This window comes from Anopheles maculipalpis, chromosome 2RL, assembly GCF_943734695.1.
Source record: "Anopheles maculipalpis chromosome 2RL, idAnoMacuDA_375_x, whole genome shotgun sequence".
Taxonomy (NCBI): Eukaryota; Metazoa; Arthropoda; class Insecta; order Diptera; family Culicidae; genus Anopheles; species Anopheles maculipalpis.
In genome coordinates, this window is record NC_064871.1 from 88,043,828 (window position 1) to 88,062,666 (window position 18,839).

The window sequence follows — 18,839 nt, forward strand, 5'->3', positions numbered from 1 at the left end:
TGTCTTGCATTTTTTTACCAGCTATTCTTCTGGGAAAAGCGATTTTCCACTCCCGCACTCGGAAGTGTTGTACTTTTTTGTATCAGGGCAGCTCGATGAAAGCACTTGAAACGAGCCATTTTTTTTTGTTTCTTTTTATTAAGTTAATATTTTTTTATTTCTCCTTGTTTTTGTTTTTATTATATTGATACAGATCGTTACAATTTACAAAAAGAACGTTAAGTTATAGCTTGTAGAGGAAAAAAAGAAGTAAAATTCAAATATCCATCACGTTTGCTATTATAAAATATTTTTCTACTTACTTATGCTTCAAGCAAGGTCCTCGAAAATTTCCTCTTTAAAATTTTAGAACGCTCTTACGCATCACAAAAAAAAATCTACGTGTCTAACACAACACAATTCGGAACGTGCACAAACTCACACCCACTCTATGAGAGAGAAACAATCGTTGTTGTATTACTATTACCGTGTCAGCATCAATCCGCGCCATAATAACCGTGCATCACTTAAGTAATTGGGTGCAAAAATCGAACAAATTTTAAATCTTTCCTATCCTCGCCCGAGGCAGTTTTTAGTTTGATTCAGTGTGCGTGTAATGTCGTCGTTGAAGTGTTAATTTTTCCTCTTTTTATATAAAACAAAAATTTGTTAAAATAAAGTTGTATTTATGAATTATCTTAAATCAGATAGAGCAAACGGTGAAGTGTGGAGTTTGTTTCCTACTAAATGGTGACATGCGTGTACTAGGCGCCTCCATCGACTGGGCGTCTGCATCGAGTTTTACAACGTAGGGAGTTAAAGATAACATGCAGGAAGGATTAAGCAGCTTAAAGGATCTCCCTTGCACTGTCAGAAGAAAATAAATGTCATTATGTTGCATATGATTTTCTGCCAACGAAAATATTTAAACACGATCGTGTATACAAAAATGTTTACCAACCTCTGTCGACGTTGAAACACATTCACCTAAAAGTTGTGGAATGCTTTAAATTAAACAAACAAAAGACATTCCCCTTCCTCCCTTTCGCTCCTTCCCCTCTCACATGTCGCTTGGCAGAATTTATCGTTCTGTGCGCTCTCTGGCCCTTTTTTTAAAATAATTCTTCCATTGACACATCCATCTGGTTTTGCCGTTGTGGCCGGGCTGGCTGCTTGGGAATACTACTATTTATAAATCGTACACCGCCGTACCGTTCTGTCTGTTTGCTTTTCAAACAGATGTTTTGCTTACGGTGTACACGCCATGCGACATCATATTTAGCAAAATGAAACCGAACGAAAAAGGCGCGCAAAAAACGGTGAAGGGTAAGGTATTCTGGGAGATGTTTGCTTGAATAATCGCCCGGAAGCCAAGAAGGGTTCGGAGGTTTTGAAATGGTAAACTGTACATCGAATTCAACGCGATTCCTTTGGGAGATAAGCAAGCGATAACGGTTGACCGAGGTGTGAACTTATGGGATTTCATGGAAAAGAATGATTCCTGATAAATGATAGCAAAAGTATTACCAATTTAGCAACAACAAAACGAACAATTTAGATAACGGAATCATAATATCACAAGACAACGTTCTCAAATGATATCATCATTTGATAATCGTGTGAATAAGAGATTTACGGGAGCCATTTAATTAGACTCTGAGGCCGCCCTTTAGTGAAACTATAATGGTGCCGGTCTTCACATGACAGGGCCGGGATGCAAATCCCATCTGGACTGTTCCCCCGTAGTGAGGACTGACTATTCAACTTTGTAGTTTCGCAAGTTTAGCACGCCATTCGATGGCCGACGTGATCTAATACGCCGTTAAGCCAAGAAGAATTAATTAGAATTCTTCTTCTTCTTGGTGGCTTATCGACCATCTAGATCATGCTGGTCATCTAATATGGCTTACTAGACTTGCTGATACCACATAGTTGAATAGTCAGTCCTCACTGCGCTGGGAATGGTCCGAATGGGATTTGAACTCCAATCCTGCTTTATGAAGATCGGTGCAGTGGTCGAATTATCAGCGGGTCGCTTCCATTTAATTAGACTTTAGCACCTAAAAATTGTTCTTTCATGTCTTCCATAATTCCATTCACTCCACAATTTTCGATCTATTTTTTCCGAACAACTAAAACATATGATATCAGTAGATTAAGCAACGCCATCCCATTTCAAAACAGGTCGTTTCAGATGATATCACAATTGCAGCACATAACTTCAGCACGTTCATAAGCGTCGTTGTCGAAATTCGCTGTATTAACTGTGTGAAATTACGTGCTGCTGTTGTGATATCATCTGCGAACATTGCCCTGCGAAATGTGAGAGGACTGGGAGGCAGTTATAGATTTTTCTACTCAACTACTTTCTCACTCATCAGGCACCATATACGCTTCACAGTTTTGGCCTGCTTCCACAATCCATGCTGCTGATTTTTCCCTCATTTTTTCATGAATTTCCAATCAAACTAAATTCTGTGGCCCACCATTAACACCAAAATCAAATTACGCCGCGTGTTATCTCATAAAAAAGAAAACCTTGTTGCTTCCCCAATTTTCCCCAACTGGGATGATCAGCAAAATAACACCCCGATTGTATTTTCTCTTCTCCTGCTTTTGACTCTGTACGGGGGAGTCTGCACGATTTATGTTCGTGTTAGCGCGATGCTAGTTATCCATCGATTTATCGATGGAAACTTTCAACACACCTCACGACGGAGGGAAAACCTTGAATTTGACACATTGCGCACAGCAAAATAGAAAAGGTTCGCAGATCGCAGGGAGGCCATATGGTTGGAACTGAAGGTGGCTGACCTTCGCGACTGTAGAAGTAAAAAAAAAAATTGCCTGCAAATGTTTTCCCTTCGCATTAGTGGATAAAGGCTGGATGGAAACATGTGTTCTGATTGGTAAGAAAGAACCAAAACATTACAGAAAAGGGAGAACATTCATCAGTGTGTGACTCTTGTGTGACGGTAGTTTAAATTTAGTACGCATTTGTGAAGATATAGGGACCCCCTTTACAACTTCCTAGTGTCTGTTTGTATGTGTGTGTATCAGAGGAAAACGCGTTGCCAGATGAGTTTTGGTCCATTTGCTTTCCTCATAACTTTATTTTCATTTTTTTTTAAATATGAACCCACAATCCTCTGCTACGTTCGTTTAAATTGAAACGACGATCATGGTGTAAACTTCAAAGTGAAAATTTTATTACCATATATCTGTAGAATTTTGCACAAAGAAATTGGCACACATTCTTCAACTGAAAAGAGATGCTTCGAACGCTTTTTGGTGGTCAAATAACAAAAAATCCTACCGACGACAATGTACATACGCCAACGGGCAATAGACATGGCGTCTTGTTGCGCAGCTTCTGCTCCCCCTTATGTCGCCTCCCCTTTTTTAGCCCATCGGCGCCATAAAAGTCGACCCCCAGTAGCTGACAAATCATGCCCGTGAACTTGAGGATTGTATTGTAGCGTTGTGTTGGGTTGGTGTTGGTGGGAAAAAAAATGCGCTTGAAGAAGACGCGTGCAAGGGGAATCGTGGACGGAATTTATGACAGTCGCATGGCGCTGTTTTAGTTGGCATTAGCTTGTAGCGGTAACGATAGAAGGAAGTTTTAAGAAGAGACAACCTACACGATATGGATCGAAGCGATTAACGAATTGACTTAATTGAATTGGTATAGAACGTCTGATGTAGTTAATTGACACACTTTCATACATATGTACCTATTATATTTCATTTTCAATTCTTCATTTTATGACAGGTTTTGTTGTGTGTAATATTTGTTTTATGAATATTTCTATCAGTGTTGACTATATCAGTTTTTTTCTGTAAATTTTACCAGTTTTGTTCTTTTTTCATTTGTATTTTTTATTTATTTCCTATTTGCTTTATTAGTTTGTATTTGTTTTACGATTTACTGGACTTGCTTATACAACGTAGTTGGATAGTCAGTGAAACGCTGTTGATTTATTGTTGATTAGGTTGTTATTTGATAGTTGAACTTAGGAAATACCATATCAGAGGAAAAAGTCTCAACATTTTATAACAAAACGCATTTCAATTTCTAAGAAGACTAACAGCTCTCAACTTGCCTAACTCCGTATAACACATTGCCGGATAGAAATCAATCGTTTTAGATAACAAATCATAACTATACAACCGCTTTCAACCGGCTAACGCTTCCGTGGGGTCTACCATTTAATCTGTATTCATTGCACGTTTTACTATGGGACTTGGTTCTCATCAACAAAGCTACACATTCATCCCAGAGCAAAGAGTCCCTTGGATGAACCCCTAAAAATCGCCCCCAAATCAGGAACCGGCTCGAGAGATTGCCTGAAAAAAAATTATAATAAAGAAGCGAGAACACGACGTACAAAATACTCCCAACTCGTTCACTCGCTCAACGAAAACAGACAGCGAAAGGATAGAGGCGAACTCGCAGCACACGAACGGTTGTTGAAAGTTCGCGGCACGCAATCGCAGCGCTTCATTCAGTACGCGAACGTACGCCGGTTCGGGCGGTATTGTGCCAAAACACGACGCCAGTCGCCAGACTGGTGCTGTTCTCTATCTCAGTCGATCGGTCGATAGTGTCGTTATCGTGCGTTGTTGTGTAGATAAAGTGGGAGGAACCATCTCACCATAATGCCGGTGATAACGAGAACCAATCGTCCGAACGAGGAGCTGCTGAAGGCATCGCGTGGCCCCAGCCTAATGTCCTCCGCAAGTTCACCAACGACTACCAGCAGCAGCGTTACGACGACGACACTGATCAAGCCGACGCTATATCAATCTCGAACGCGCTTCCTTCCGATCGAGTTTGATCGTAATGGTGTAAGTGGATTGATGGGATAACTCCACAAAAATCCTATGCTTCCCTTCGAGGGCTCAGAAGTGTGTCAGCGGTGTGTGCCAAGTGTCAGAGTATGGTCAAGTGTGTGGTCTGTGCCGTAGTTAAAGTGTGCAAAATCTGTCTCGCGGTAAAGAAATTATTTGGTGTGATTTTATTTAAATTTAGCCTGTCTGTTTGGTGTATGGCGTTGTACTTGGCGGATAGATGGAAGATGGCTGCAAATAGAGCGCGATCAAGTACGATCGTATGTGGATATTCGACAGGCCGTGCTCTTGTTGTTGCATCAACAAAAACGAATGCATCTTGTGGTGCGGGTTCGACCTTCGCTGCTAACCGGCAAACCATGACCGGCAGGAAGTGAACGAACCTAGTGACGGCTCCAATGATTCGACGGCGATACCACAACAACAGCAAACAAAAAAAAACCCTTCATGCGAACCATGCGGGCGCCTCCAAAATGTTTATTCATCCAATGCCCGGGTGCTTGTGTTCTGCTCTCCATGTGCCTTCTATGTTGCTCCGGATATTCTTCTGGCTACGGTTCTGGTGGTTATCATCGTACACACAGGCTTCTTGTTCTAATTGGAACCGGTTCTGTGTTCTTTAGCTTTTCGGTTCTTCTGGGTTTTCGTTTGTAACGACCTTCCGCGTGGTGTTTTACAGTTTCGTTGCAAAAAAATCAAACCAGAACAGGCAAAAGAAAACCTCTAAGATGTGAAACATGGACACGCTTTAGGCTTGAAGATTGTTCGTTCTTCACAATGACCTTTCGTGGTTTGCTTCTTATCAAATGGGTTTTTTTGTGATTTGGTTTTTGCGGTGCTGTTTAATGGCTTCTTAACGAAACGATCGTAATTTGCGCGTTATGCAATGTTAGATAGGAAATTAAATATATTTTTTTATTATTATTATTTCATTATTATTGTAATATTGATCAATATATTTCATATATTGATTGTATTACAAATCTTTTTTTATGACGTTTAACTTTGACAGTTGATAGCTAAGTAGTAACCATAAGTTGTCAGAGCTATTTTTTTCCTATATCGCTTTTAAAACTAAATCATCCATAAATTTGATTGAATATTCTACCCTTTTAAGGTCAAACCAGTACTTATTTGAAGGCTTTATACTTACCCTCCATATAAAATTTAATTTTGACAGTTGAAAGCTAAGTAGCTGTCATTGTTTAGATCACGAAATAAATTTGAAGATGGATTCTTGATGTTTGATAGTGATATTCTTCAATTTCTGTATTGTTTTGACTAACCCAATGCGAGCAAATTCATCAATTCGTACCGTTTTTGTCGCACCTTTGGGTTTCACATAACGATGCTAATCAAACTGTCACACCCGGTAGTGAACGTTGGGCATTATGCAGGGTTTATCGTCGTCTAACAGTATGACACACTTTGTTTGTGTAGCCAATTAATTCGTAACAACACCAAACAACATGGAACGTCGGTAGGAAACGAAGTTCAAACGCGACGATTCCTACACTGAATCAACAGTTTGTGTATGGAATTTCAATGCCGTTTGATTTTCCTACTGGTCGCTACTTGGGTAATCTGGTGATAATAATAATGGTATTTCGATTGTAATTAGTTGCGGAAACTAGTGGCGGAAAATCCCGATTCAAGCGTCACACTGAGTCATAAACCAACCCGGTGGAATTATTGTACCACGGTTGAACCTCTGTTGCTGTAAACAAAGCGCAACAAAGCGCGAACTTTACTCGCTGAATGTTTCGTTTTTATGTGAGCTTGATTTCCGATTCTACCGGAACTAATCGATGATTAAGCTTTGTACTCTCTTCCTTTTTGTTCACTTTCTGGTCGTTTATATTTACGAAGAGAGATTACATGATGCAACAAGTTGTGCTTTGCATCGCTTATCAGAACAGAGATATCCATGTAGGTTAGATAGTGTCAACATCTGGTTCGGTTTCGCATGTAGCGCCACTGCGATTAAGATTGGACTCACAGACGGATCGATATTACAGACGGGACGATATATCTAGATTGCATTCGATTTTGTAACTTCCATTCGTGAGATCCTGTGGATAATGGATTTCTTGCCTTTTTATCTACAAAGAAACTACTACTCTCCTCTATTGCTTTGTTCGATTGTTGGTGGCGATGTCATGCCATATAATTGGATGTCTCAATCAAAAAGCTGTTTATTTATCGTCGGGCTTGGGTCGGTGAAAATGCTGGATCATAACCTAGCCAGAAGAAGGTTCAAAGGCGTACAGTTTTTGAGGCCAATTGGTGACAATGACCGCAGACAACAATGGCCAAACTTTTGATTTTTCTTGTATTTCAAGGGCACCAAAAATTCTCCGTCTGCTTGGAACGTGACTGTGTCCAGAAAAAGGTGGATGAGAATCAAGCCTTTGTAACTTTTGTGGGATGAAATCCTTTGTTGTTTTGCGTTCATTTGCTGCAATAGTTTTCTGAATAGCTGCTGACATAGTACTTCACAAATGTAGGGCTTTGTACCGATTTTACACGTGTTTCTTGCTTTCTTTGGTGGTGTATGATGCCCTTAAAATATGCGAATCGATTAAGTGTGTCACTGCGCTGCACATTACATCCTAAACTGATGTTAACCATTGTAAGCAAGGGAGCAGCGAGCAAGCCAACAATGGCAAACACATGCTGCTGTTTAATGGATGTACATGGTTTCTTTCCGGTACGAGATCCTGTTGATGGGTGGTCCGCTGTGGAGTGATTGGATTTTGTAGTTACTTAGAAAAAGACAAAGAGAAGTAACTAGATTCCAAAGAGGATTAAAAATTGATAACTATTATTGTAAGTAACATTTTTAAAATGTGTGTTGAATTTTTAAAGTATCATCCTTAGACATTATTTTAAAGGTCTTCCATGTACCTTTAAATATGTCCGATGAGCCAACAAGCTGTCTGAAAGTGTCTGAAAATGACCATTTAATTTTGAAAGACAATGAGCAATCAAAGCTTAAGGATAAGGGCTTAAAGTCAAGACACGGTAAAGCGTTCTCCCCTCTATGTAAGAAGAACTCACCAAAAAAAGAGCTTGAACTCACATGGACACTTAGTCTAGTAAGCTATACGACATTGCCCGGCGTGACCTAGTAGATCGTTAAGCCAAGAAGAGATAGAGAGGGTGAAAGAGAGCGGATCTAACGGTTGGCGAAGTAGACCCGAAAGTTTTCTCGTTTCAGGAGCCTCGTATTAAGAACTTCATAGTAAGAACCTCGTACCTGGGCCCCGGCTGTCCGTGTTCGAGACCCTGTTAAAGCTCTAGTCCATTCCGCTTAGAGCCCCCAAAACGCTTGATCCGCCACTTGATAGGCTGCCAAAAAAGTATACTGTTCCGCCATATATTGCACCATTCAGTAAAACTTCCTCAAAGTCCTCACTACAAAGTAAATTTATTTCAAAAGGCGTAGAATAGTTGAATTATGTATTATTCATTTTAAAGAGTCGTATGCAAATATAAGGCTCTTATATTCAATTACCGCTCATAAATTCACCAGACAATGCTTTGCAATGCGACGCACCCATTATGGAAAAAATCTTATCCAAAGATAGTGTTAAATATTAAATAAAATGACCAAGAATCGCTTGCACACTGACTAGCTCCGAAAGCGTTTAATGTAATTAATTTTACCATTGACCACCGTCACGCAAACACAACTGACCACTCCCTGGCACGCTATGGCCACTGAAACGCTTGGAACGGGTGAGCTGGGCCATTAACTTCTCCTTTCTAACTCCTATAGAGAGCTTACCCGAAGCCAGATCCGCAGCGACCGGCTTACGTTCAGGACTACTACAAACTACGCACCGACTGTTTGCGAACGGCCACACTGTTTGAAGATGCGGAATTCCCTGCCGATGACAGCTCACTGCACTTCTCGTCCGTTTCGGGCCGCCCGTCCCAGTACAAATGGTTGCGACCGCATGAAATCAGCCCGGACGCCGTGTTCGATGCTGATGGGTTTTCGCGCTTTGACATCCAGCAGGGCCTGTTGGGCGATTGCTGGTTGCTGGCGGCAGCAGCCAATCTTACCACTTTCCCAGTGCTTTTTAGCCGTGTCGTACCGGATGACAACGATCGCATACAGGGTGGCCGCAAGGGGGTAGATTACGCTGGGATCTTTCACTTCCGATTCTGGCGGTTTGGCCAATGGTACGATGTGGTGGTGGACGATCGACTACCAACGATACGTGGTCAGCTTGTGTACATTAAGTCGTCTACGAAGCATGAATTCTGGAGTGCCTTACTTGAGAAGGCGTACGCGAAACTGTTCGGTTCGTATGAAGCCCTCTCGGGAGGATCTGCTAGCGAAGCGATGGAAGATTTTACCGGTGGACTGACCGAGGGTTACGAGATGAAAGACGCGCCGGACACGCTGTTCGAAATGATCGAGAAAGGGTGCAATAACTATGCGATGTTTGCGTGTAGTATTGAGGCTGGTGCGGGAGAGATGGAGCAGGTAACACCGCAGGGACTGGTGAAGGGGCACGCGTACTCCATCACCAAAGCACAAGCCGTAGACATCGAAACGCCCAGAGTTAAGGGTAAGATACAGCTGCTTCGGCTGCGCAATCCTTGGGGAAACGAGAACGAATGGAACGGTGCGTGGAGTGACAAGTCGCCCGAGTGGCGCTTCATCACCGAGGACACAAAGCGCTCGATCGGGCTAACGTTCGAGGTGGATGGGGAGTTTTGGATGTCTTTTCCGGACTTTCGCAAATACTTCGACCGGGTAGAGATGTGTCACCTCAGTCCGGATTGCCCCATCGCGCTGCAGGAGAGTCGTTTCGCGTGGCGCCAGTCCGCGTTCGAGGGCGAATGGGTGCTGGGCAGTACGGCTGGCGGATGTCGCAACTATCCGGACACCTTCTGGCACAATCCACAGTACGTGATCCGGCTGGACGATCCCGATGCAGAAGACTCGGAAAAGCTGTGCACACTGATCGTATCACTGATACAGAAGAATCGACGATCGAAGCGTAATAAAGGCATCACCTGCCTTACGATCGGCTTTGCCATTTACCGCGTGGAACCAACGGATCTACAGCGTAAGCCACTGCCACGTGAGTTCTTTACGTCGCATCTGTCGGCGGCCAAATCGACGTTTATCAATCTGCGCGAGGTGACGTGCCGGTTTAGACTACCGCCCGGATCGTACGTGATCATACCGTCTACGTTCGAACCGAACGAGGAGGGTGAGTTCATGATCCGGGTGTTCTCCGAATGTGCCAGCAATATGCAGGAGAATGATAGTGCGATCGGAATCGGCAAACCGGTGGTAGGTATTCGGGGTGAAGATGGGATGTGAATGATCTTTCTGTGGAATTGAACATTTGGAAGTAGTCTACAGAGCACGTTGCACGTAGATAATAGGGTGCACTTTGGGAGAATGGTGAAATAATTTGTTGATAAGGCCTAGCTTGCGAGGAAACTCGATCTTGCGAGGACCTCATTGTGCAAAGAGCTTTGCTATTCTTGCGTAATTCTATTCAAAACCTTGTCAAGTCACATGCCAAGATCTGGTTTAGTGACCAATTCTCACTTCCAAAAGAATAGAAACTCCTTTATTGCCTCCTTCGTTACAAAGTCCACAAGATCGCATTTTTGAAACTTTAAAGGCTTTAGCAGTATATCAGAGATTACTCGGCCCCATGCTCCAGAAGTGCACACTGTTTATTGGTAGAATTTAGAGAAGATTTTTGTTTTCTTTAAATTGCATCTCTCTTGTAAATAACATTATCATTTCTAAGGATCCACCAATTAAACCATCTGCTGGAGTTAGTCCACCTTCTAAACCTTCACCAAAAGTAAGTGTTATTTATATGTATGTGCATTTATCTTTTCCTGCTTGCTTGTTATTCGCACCTTTGGCTTGTCGGTCCTGCATGACTTGTCTTTTGTGTATCAATTACAAAGAGTACCTGCATGTTTTAGGAAACGGATGCTGGCGTTACCGACGCTCAGCGAGCAACCATGGAGCGTCTATTCATAGAGGTAGCTGGAACAGACGGTGAGGTAGATTGGATGGAACTTAAGCTCGTGCTTGATCGTTGCTTCCGCGAGGACATTGCTAAGGCTTCGCGTGGTATCTCACAAACGTATCAAACCCGTGCCGTACCGATCGAGAAGCGATCCGTCTCGGAAACAGCGACCGTTCGTGAAACGGTCCTGGACAGAGGTATCTGTGGTGCGTGGACTATGTTGCAGCGTCTGTTCCGTGACATTGCCGGCGGTGATAACAGTCCCATACCGCACGCGAATGGTGAGCAGTCGGAGCTTATCAGGAGTGAAAATGTCACCCAAGTGAATGGTGAGTTCCGGGGCTACTCAATTGCTAAAACATACCCTTTCCCTAATGCTTTCCTACTTTCTTTGGTTTGATTCTAGCGGATCCATCTAATCCGGGCTTTTCGAAGGACGCGTGTCGTTCGATGGTCGCCATGTTGGATGAGGATGGATCAGGCAAGCTGGGACTGCTCGAATTTCAAAAGCTCCTGACCGATATTGCACGCTGGAAGGGTGTGTTTAAGCAGCACGACAGTGACCAGAGTGGCAGGATTAGTCCGTTCGAGTTGCGGGCGGCACTGCAGTCGGCTGGTTACACGTTGAACAATCACATCATTAACATGCTGATGCATCGATACGGTTCAAAGGAGGGCGAAATATGGTTCGACGATTTTATTACTTGCGCCGTCAAGATACGCACGATGTTTGGTACGTTGGGAAGATGATAGGGAGTGCTGTTAATTTTGGTGCTAATGCTAAAGAGGTCTTGTTTCTTTCTTGCAGACATCTTTAAAGCTCGTGACCTCAGCAATCGCAACGAAGCTCGGTTTACGCTGGAAGAATGGATCACGAAAACTATCTACTCGTAAGTTACTCCCGTATCTCACCACTATTGGACCAGTAAGCGTGATAGAAAGATGTCTTAAGCAAAGTTTAACCATCTGCTTCACTTTACGTACAATCACACAATGAGGATCAATAAGAATAGTTAGGTTGGAGAGGTTTCACTAAATGTTCTTGACTATATCTGTGTTCGGTGTGTTTCAATATGCACATTAAAGATAATGAAAAGTGTCATCTACAAGATGTTAAACAATCTGCCAATAAGCTGCGACCTTTAAAACCCTTTTTAAATCATCTAGAATGAATAGATTTCGCTTTGTTTACTGCTGAAAGCGATAAGTATATTGAAGCGTTTTATTCGATTGCGGGATTAGACATTACGTTATAAGTCATGTTTTTCAGAGTCTTTAAATAACTATTATGACGTTTTTCGTTGGGTTTCATTACCTGCTGGCGTGTCCTGATGTAAAACATCTGAAAAAAAATATATGTGGGATAGGATTAATTGATTAATAATTCTTCGGGAATTTGTGTTCCTCACCGATCGCATGCCGACACTCGGCCGCACACAGCACATAATCGATCAGCTCAATCTGTGGTCGATTCAGCTCCACAACCATCCGCAGCAACTTGCACAGGATGCGATTGTTTATGTTGAAGCCGGACGATCGAAGGGCTTGCCGTAGCTCTCGGCGATCCAGCGTACCGCTACCATCCGTATCGTACAATCGGAATACCGTTTCCCACTGATAAACGTCGCGGGCGATCGTACGGAACTGTTCGTATCCGATCGTGTCCTGTCCGTCGACGATACGGCTTAGCAGAAGTGCCACGATTCTTTCCAACTCTTTCTGATGCATTTGTTTTTCTTCGCTGGGAAGGGGATGCTCCTGGACATTCTTCCTTACGCTCGATTGCATCCAGAAGCAGGCACACAGTTGCATCACACAGGCGTAAAACTTTCGGAGTGGTGAAGATCTGGTTCGCTTCACCTTTACGGTTTGCCGATCACTTGTTCCAAAGCTTTGTCGGAAGAACTGTTCCCACATAATATCCTGCAGATAGTTCGTTTCTAACTGTTGGTACGCGTTGGCGCGATTGTAGAACGCATTTGCCAGCATCGCCCAGCGAGGAGTTTCGAAGAATTTCCCCTGCTCAGTAATACGATCGTCCAACGTGCCAAAGCACAGTATGGCATCGTTCTCACACAGTGTGTTCCCACGTGCGGTAAAGATGCGCAGCAAATAGTCACCTTCTTCACCCGGCTCGAATGTCGACGGGATGACCAGATACACTCCAGGATCGAGTGTTAACCGGCAGCTAATTTCTCTCGCATTGATAAAGATCGAACCACCTACGATGGCATGATCGTGCTGTTGGAAGAACTCCTTCGGGACAGGTTTTTGGCGCAAATCTTCACTCGTCACCCTGTACACGATAAAACCAATCGTAAGGCTTGGCAGGGCGTCCGCTCGGCGGTACTTTTGCATCAGTGCGATCACCACACTCGACCCGGTTGTATGTTTCTGCACGTGGATGGTGTACTGTGGATTTAGGGGGAATGTATCAAGAAAGGATACATTTCCACCAGCCGTCGTGTCACGTATCCATTGACCGTCTAGGGAGCTTAACTCCCAGCGATATCGCTTAGTGTCCCTTTCTCCACTGTCATCCTGAACGCTGTGAAGCTCGGGAGAGAGATGACAAACCTCTAACCGGTCAAAGTGTTTCATAAAGTCGCTCAATTCGATCCAGAATTCACCATCATTTTGAAGTGTTAGCCCAATTCGTTTCCTTTCCGCCGTGTTGAGAGATTTCCACTCGCGGGACTTGTCGCTCCACTTTCCGTTCCACTCCACGCCAGACCCCCAAGGATTGCGGACCCGAAGCAAACGGATCTGATCGCCATCACTCACTAAACCCGCTATCATGTGCACCTTGGTGATGGAGTACGAATGTCCTCGCAGAAGGCCCTCTTTGGTGGCGACGTTTTCCCCCGTGGGATCACTCTGAAAACAAGAACATGATTCGTTATTGACTTCAATTCACTCCTCTCCAAAATCTTGATCCTTACCTTCAAATTACATGCAAACAAAGATCCCATTTCGGATCCACTCCTCAGTATATCCCACAGCTGTTCCTCCCTTCCCACCATCTTCTTGGGCTGATAGAACTCTGTCAACCCTCCGGTAAGATCCTGCATCGCTTCCCGTGCCGTACCACCATCCAGTGCTCCATACGAACCGTAAAACTTTGCGTACGCCTTCTCCAGCAAAGCACTCCAAAACTCGTCCCCATTGCCCGATCGTCCAAACAGCAGCAACTTCCCGCTAACATCCGTTGGCAGTCGATCATCGATCACAACCTCTACCCACTGGCCAAACTCCCAAAAGCGAAAATGGAAGATACCGGCGTACTCATCCACAGCAAAGCTATTGTCTTCCGGCAGTACACGCTTGAACAGCCACGGATGGGAGGTAAGATTAGCGGCAGCCGTCAACAGCCAGCAATCGTTCAGTGCACCCTGACAGATATCCAACCGGGTTGCTCCATCGACGAAGAATCGAGCTTGGGGTGAAATTTCCTTCGGTCGGCACCATCGTACGTCCGTGATTTTGGGCATCGAAATGGAGGCGTCCGTCGCGGGAAATTCTGGATCTTCGAAGAGTTGTCGACGGGCGAGACATTGTTGTTTGAGCGTGTAGAAGCTCTGGTAGTTGGGTGAGGCATCGTACCGGGGCTGAAACAGTTGTAATGAGCAGGAATAAACAGATGCAGGTGAGAAATGTGGGTCTTTGTGTCACACATGTTTGCCCAAGTGTTTCCGATTACTACTGTGCTTGTTAAGTAATTCTATCTAGAAGTGTTAATACAACTGCAGATGAGATCATCACTGCGTGCTGTTTGTTCGAAGCGTTATCTTCCGAAATGCTTTGTTTGCGTATCATTGAACTGCTTTCTGCTTTTGAATTCTCACTGATAATCTCATCAGGAAGATGCGTAGTAGCGTGCGAGGGATATATGTGAGTACAGAAACTTACGCAATACAATACTTGGATGTACCTTTTGGAGAATTTTATCAAACGAAGCTTATACAATTAGTTTATACAATTGTTGGAGTTGGAAATAAATTCAGGGTTTTGAGGTGAATTTCCAAACAATAAGGATCACTATTTTTTATCGATTTATTTGCTAAGATTACAACAAAATCGAGTTTAAAAAAACACATAGTTTCCTCTAACAAACCTTAAGGCCTAAGCCTACAATGGTCTCTTTCCTGTGAGGAACTACATCTGATTGATATCCAAAACCTGACCAAGCGTAGAATGGGAATGTCATGAGGTGGAAATAAACCAAAGGAACCGTTGCGATACAGGAAGGCTGTTGGATTCATTCAATCAGATCCCTAAGAACTATCTGATCAAGGTACAAACTAGGGTTTTTAAGTAGTGATTGGTAAATCTCCGTTTTTCCCGGAGTCGGATTAATCATCATTACCCCAAACAAAAAAAAGTATTTGTTCAGTAACAGAGCGCAAATCAACAAAACGGGTTTATAACCAACAAATAAACAAATTTGTTTTACAGAACCAATACTTTTTTTGTTTTAGGGAATGCGGAATTACTCCGGGATCGACGCTTAAAAGCCGTTTTTTACAAGAAAAAATGGTCTGAAAATATTCTACAATAATAATTCATGTCCCAATTATTTGACGCATCTGATGGGGACGCCTAGTGCCTTGTGTAGCAGTGGGTTTTACAAAGCAATGGAGCTCTATAAGGAAACTTTTTTTTACTTTAATTCACTATAGTTTTACTATAATTGTTAGTTTTTTCCACTATTTCTTATTATAGAAGGATGCAAATGTTCCCCTTCTTTGTAGCTGTCTTAATTTAGGGGATTTTTTTCGTATCGAGTAATAGTAAAAGAATAAAATAATTCACAAAAGAACTATTTCAAGTGCCAGCAGTTCCCATAGGACTCAAAAATAAGAAACATCACATTGCACCATGTCTGTAATCTGTACCATCTGGTACGTGTGCCACTGTAGTGTTAGCAGCTAATGAATGGGCCGCTATCACTGATGACATATGGGCTGCAGAATTGGAAGATAAAAGCACTTTTATTACTAATTAAACCATCGTTGCCTTTCCTATTTCTGTACCCAAAGTGGAGGTTGAAATTGATCCCTTTTTAGCTAGTATTTTAATAATAATTTTAAGGGAGTTAATGTCGAGTATTTTATCGCTCATACTACAAATCTCTCCCTCTAAGTAATGAAACATTTCGGCATTAAAAAACACAACCAACATAACGAAATTGAAAAAAAGCTTATCAGCTTCGTTGTACAACACACATGCCAGAAAGCGATAAGGGCCTGATTGACCCTCATAATAACCCTGACCGAGCGAAACACTTGACCTTTGTGTAATGGGAAACCCTGTGTCACAAAACTGTTATTACTTTCTCCTTGGCACACACGATAAGGTGGTGCGTTTTTTTGGTTTTCTGTTATACATTACCTCATCATTTTCAAACGTAACCGGCAGGAAGCGTGTTGAAGATCGGGAGCTAAGAAATGCTGAAGCAGGGCTTTTCCGTTGATCGTTGGATGAATTCGCGTTCGGATACATTTTAACGGCCATTATGAAGCGTTGGTGTAGTTAACGTTATGTTTTGTGCTGGAATTCTTCACATAATGATAACGATCGCCACCGTAGCACCGTTTAACCTTAGCTAATTTGCGTAGTTACGCGGAGACCGATATGTGGACGCCTCGGTGAACGTTTCACTCTTTGTGTACACGCTGGTGTTGTTGTCGTTCCGGTTTGATTCTAACAAGCGAATGATGATTCGCACCATCCCCTATCGAGCGTATTCGCATATGTCGTCTTATCACTTTGGGAAGAGAGGGACAAACAAAGAGAGTACGAGAGAGAGAGAGCCTCGTGAACTAAACTATTTCTCATCCACTGTAGATTGTCGTTGTGTTGATTTGACCCTTTCGGCAAGAAGTTCTTGAATGTGTCACGCCGTAGTGCGTGACAGGTTTTACACTTCCTGCGTACGCGGCACCGGTACTGGATCACCTTGGTGAAGCTACCGCAACGCGGACTACTTCGACGAACCACCGAGGCTGATGCACTTGCATCGTCGGTTTTCACTGATGCACCATATGGATCGGCTATGACCTCCATCAATCAAACATCCGTTAAACCACTATTGCGCCTCCATTTACGCACTACACTCGATTTGGCAAGGCTTTTAATAAAAATTAACGCACTTGACGATTAGATCCGATGGAACGTCTGATATGCTAGATAGCGAAACAAAGCCATACAAACGAAGTAGGCTCTATCACCGACAACCGACAACGTAGAAACTGTTAACCGCAACCACGACCACGGTCAAAGTAGGTAGACTGGTTAACTGCTTCGCGAGATTCCTTCCTCTGCTGGTAGATTTTAAAGTGCTGAAGAGAGAATCGGTCCTTTCACGCGAGAGAGGGGTGAGAATTAGTTTCAAGCAGCGAGAGAGCGATGCACAACGCAAAAAAGCGGGAAGCTCCATTTTGGATACGGGGTGTGTTTCTACCAACGCCATCTTTTGAGAGGCGTTAACTGATAATTTAAATATTTTTTGTAATTTGATGAGTTTGGTTTTGTTGTTTTTTGGTACGTGCGTTAATTTAGCATATCTTTTTATGATATCTTCAAATCGGAATGAAATTCGTTAAATACGGCGTGTTTTTGAATGATTTTAAATTCTTTCTTCTTCATAAATTACTGTAAAAGATGGCAAATATTTCGTAGCCAAATTCGTATTATCGTTAAGTAATGTTAATTTATTTTAAATTGGTCATTTTTGTCGCAAATACCGTAAAGAGATCTTCCAGCAATTTATGGTTTTCTTTCGCCGTTATGGAATAGTTAGGTCCTGATTTCTGGGATGCAGTCTGGGTGGGATTTGATACCCACTTCTGTCATGTGAGAAATCAGAACAGAGGCATCTAAAACAGATGAGTATACAGCCAGAGAAGAGCACTGGAAAAAGGAAAGAAAATTAAGGGTTTTATCAATTTATTTCACTTTACAGTTGTTCTGATGCTTCCTATTAATAAAACCATACAGTTGTAACTTATACAGCGTATTAATATTGGATTTTTTAAAGCAATATCCGAAACCCATTTGTTTACCCGTCATTTTAAAAATGCATACATTCTTTGTTTTCCTTTCAACTCACTGGGCACCTTGAGCTAGTTCATCTCACTTCTCACTGGCAGCTGATTGTTGGCTTAAAATAAACCACTTGATTCCATTCCGTGGGTTATTCCTCTTCATAATTTGTAGATATATTCTTGCCGAACAATATCACACAAAAAATACCTAAATTTAACCGAAATTAAGAATAAATCAGTAAAAACAAAACAAAACGAAAGGCCTTTTGCCCTCTTTCGACAGCCCTTGCTTGCTGACATTTGACCATTTGACAGCAGCTGTCACCACCGAAGTAATAGCCTTTGCTCTCTTTCGTACCGCGGCGGAGTGAGCAAACCGACTCGATTCGCTCGCTAACGGTGAAAACAAAATGTCTACTTCTAGCCTACGGTTGCAGTAAGACAGTTTTTCGTGTCCACGGCGTTAAAACATACAGCGGCAGAGAGCTCGTGCGTAATTTTCACGCGTCGTACGGTGATTTTCCCGGTGCACCATCTAAATACTCGCAAACGTTACGCGCTGGCCACGAGGGCCCATCTCACAACGGGTGTGTGTGCTTTAGTTTGGGTTACATTTTGCAGTGCTTAAAGAAAGGAAAAACTTCCCGTAGGCTCTCTTTCATCCATCTCCGTCTCGGTGAAGCCTACTCCCAGTTGCAACATCTCGTTCTCGCTCTAGTGGTCGCGTTCTCATCTCCTGTTGGTGCTGCTGCTTCCTGTGAGGCTTTCTGTTTGCTACCTTTCCTCAACTTCGGGTGCTCGAAATTCGCGCAACCCATTCTCATTCTCGGTGTCCATTCATTTCCTTTCGGAGTGTTGTGTGGCGGCTGGTTGTGTTGCGCCCTCGTTCCGGTGGTTCGAATGTGGCGCTAGTAGTAGTGTGCGGTATTAGTTTTCATGTGTG

General features: G+C 43.0%; 2 protein-coding genes across 2 annotated transcripts; one reads left to right on the forward strand and one right to left on the reverse strand.

The window, feature by feature from the left end:
- Positions 1-4,638: 4,638 nt before the first annotated feature.
- On the forward strand, positions 4,639-11,756 carry LOC126568681 (calpain-B-like). Its single transcript, XM_050225196.1, has 6 exons — positions 4,639-4,827; positions 8,612-10,147; positions 10,620-10,676; positions 10,804-11,179; positions 11,257-11,583; positions 11,659-11,756. Exons 1-6 carry the CDS (start codon positions 4,639-4,641, stop codon positions 11,742-11,744), a joined length of 2,571 nt encoding a protein of 856 aa, XP_050081153.1. The 3' UTR covers positions 11,745-11,756.
- A 380-nt stretch (positions 11,757-12,136) lies between these two features.
- LOC126567594 (calpain-B-like) lies at positions 12,137-16,364 on the reverse strand. Its single transcript, XM_050223809.1, has 4 exons — positions 16,242-16,364; positions 13,793-14,458; positions 12,260-13,727; positions 12,137-12,192 (listed from the first exon to the last, which is right to left on the reverse strand). The coding sequence occupies exons 1-4, from the start codon at positions 16,362-16,364 to the stop codon at positions 12,137-12,139; spliced, it is 2,313 nt and encodes a 770-aa protein (XP_050079766.1).
- Between the last annotated feature and the right edge of the window lie 2,475 nt (positions 16,365-18,839).

Coding starts and splice junctions, on each gene's coding strand:
- LOC126567594 (XM_050223809.1), bottom strand. CDS start 16,364: ATGGCCGTTAAAATGTATCCGAACGCGAATTCATCCAACGATCAACGG. Junction 13,728..13,792: donor TGTTTGCATGTAATTTGAAG/GTAAGGATCAAG, acceptor TCTTGTTTTCAG/AGTGATCCCACGGGGGAAAA. Junction 12,193..12,259: donor CGAGTGTCGGCATGCGATCG/GTGAGGAACACA, acceptor ATTTTTTTTCAG/ATGTTTTACATCAGGACACG.
- LOC126568681 (XM_050225196.1), top strand. CDS start 4,639: ATGCCGGTGATAACGAGAACCAATCGTCCGAACGAGGAGCTGCTGAAG. Junction 10,148..10,619: donor TCGGAATCGGCAAACCGGTG/GTAGGTATTCGG, acceptor ATCATTTCTAAG/GATCCACCAATTAAACCATC. Junction 10,677..10,803: donor CTTCTAAACCTTCACCAAAA/GTAAGTGTTATT, acceptor TGCATGTTTTAG/GAAACGGATGCTGGCGTTAC.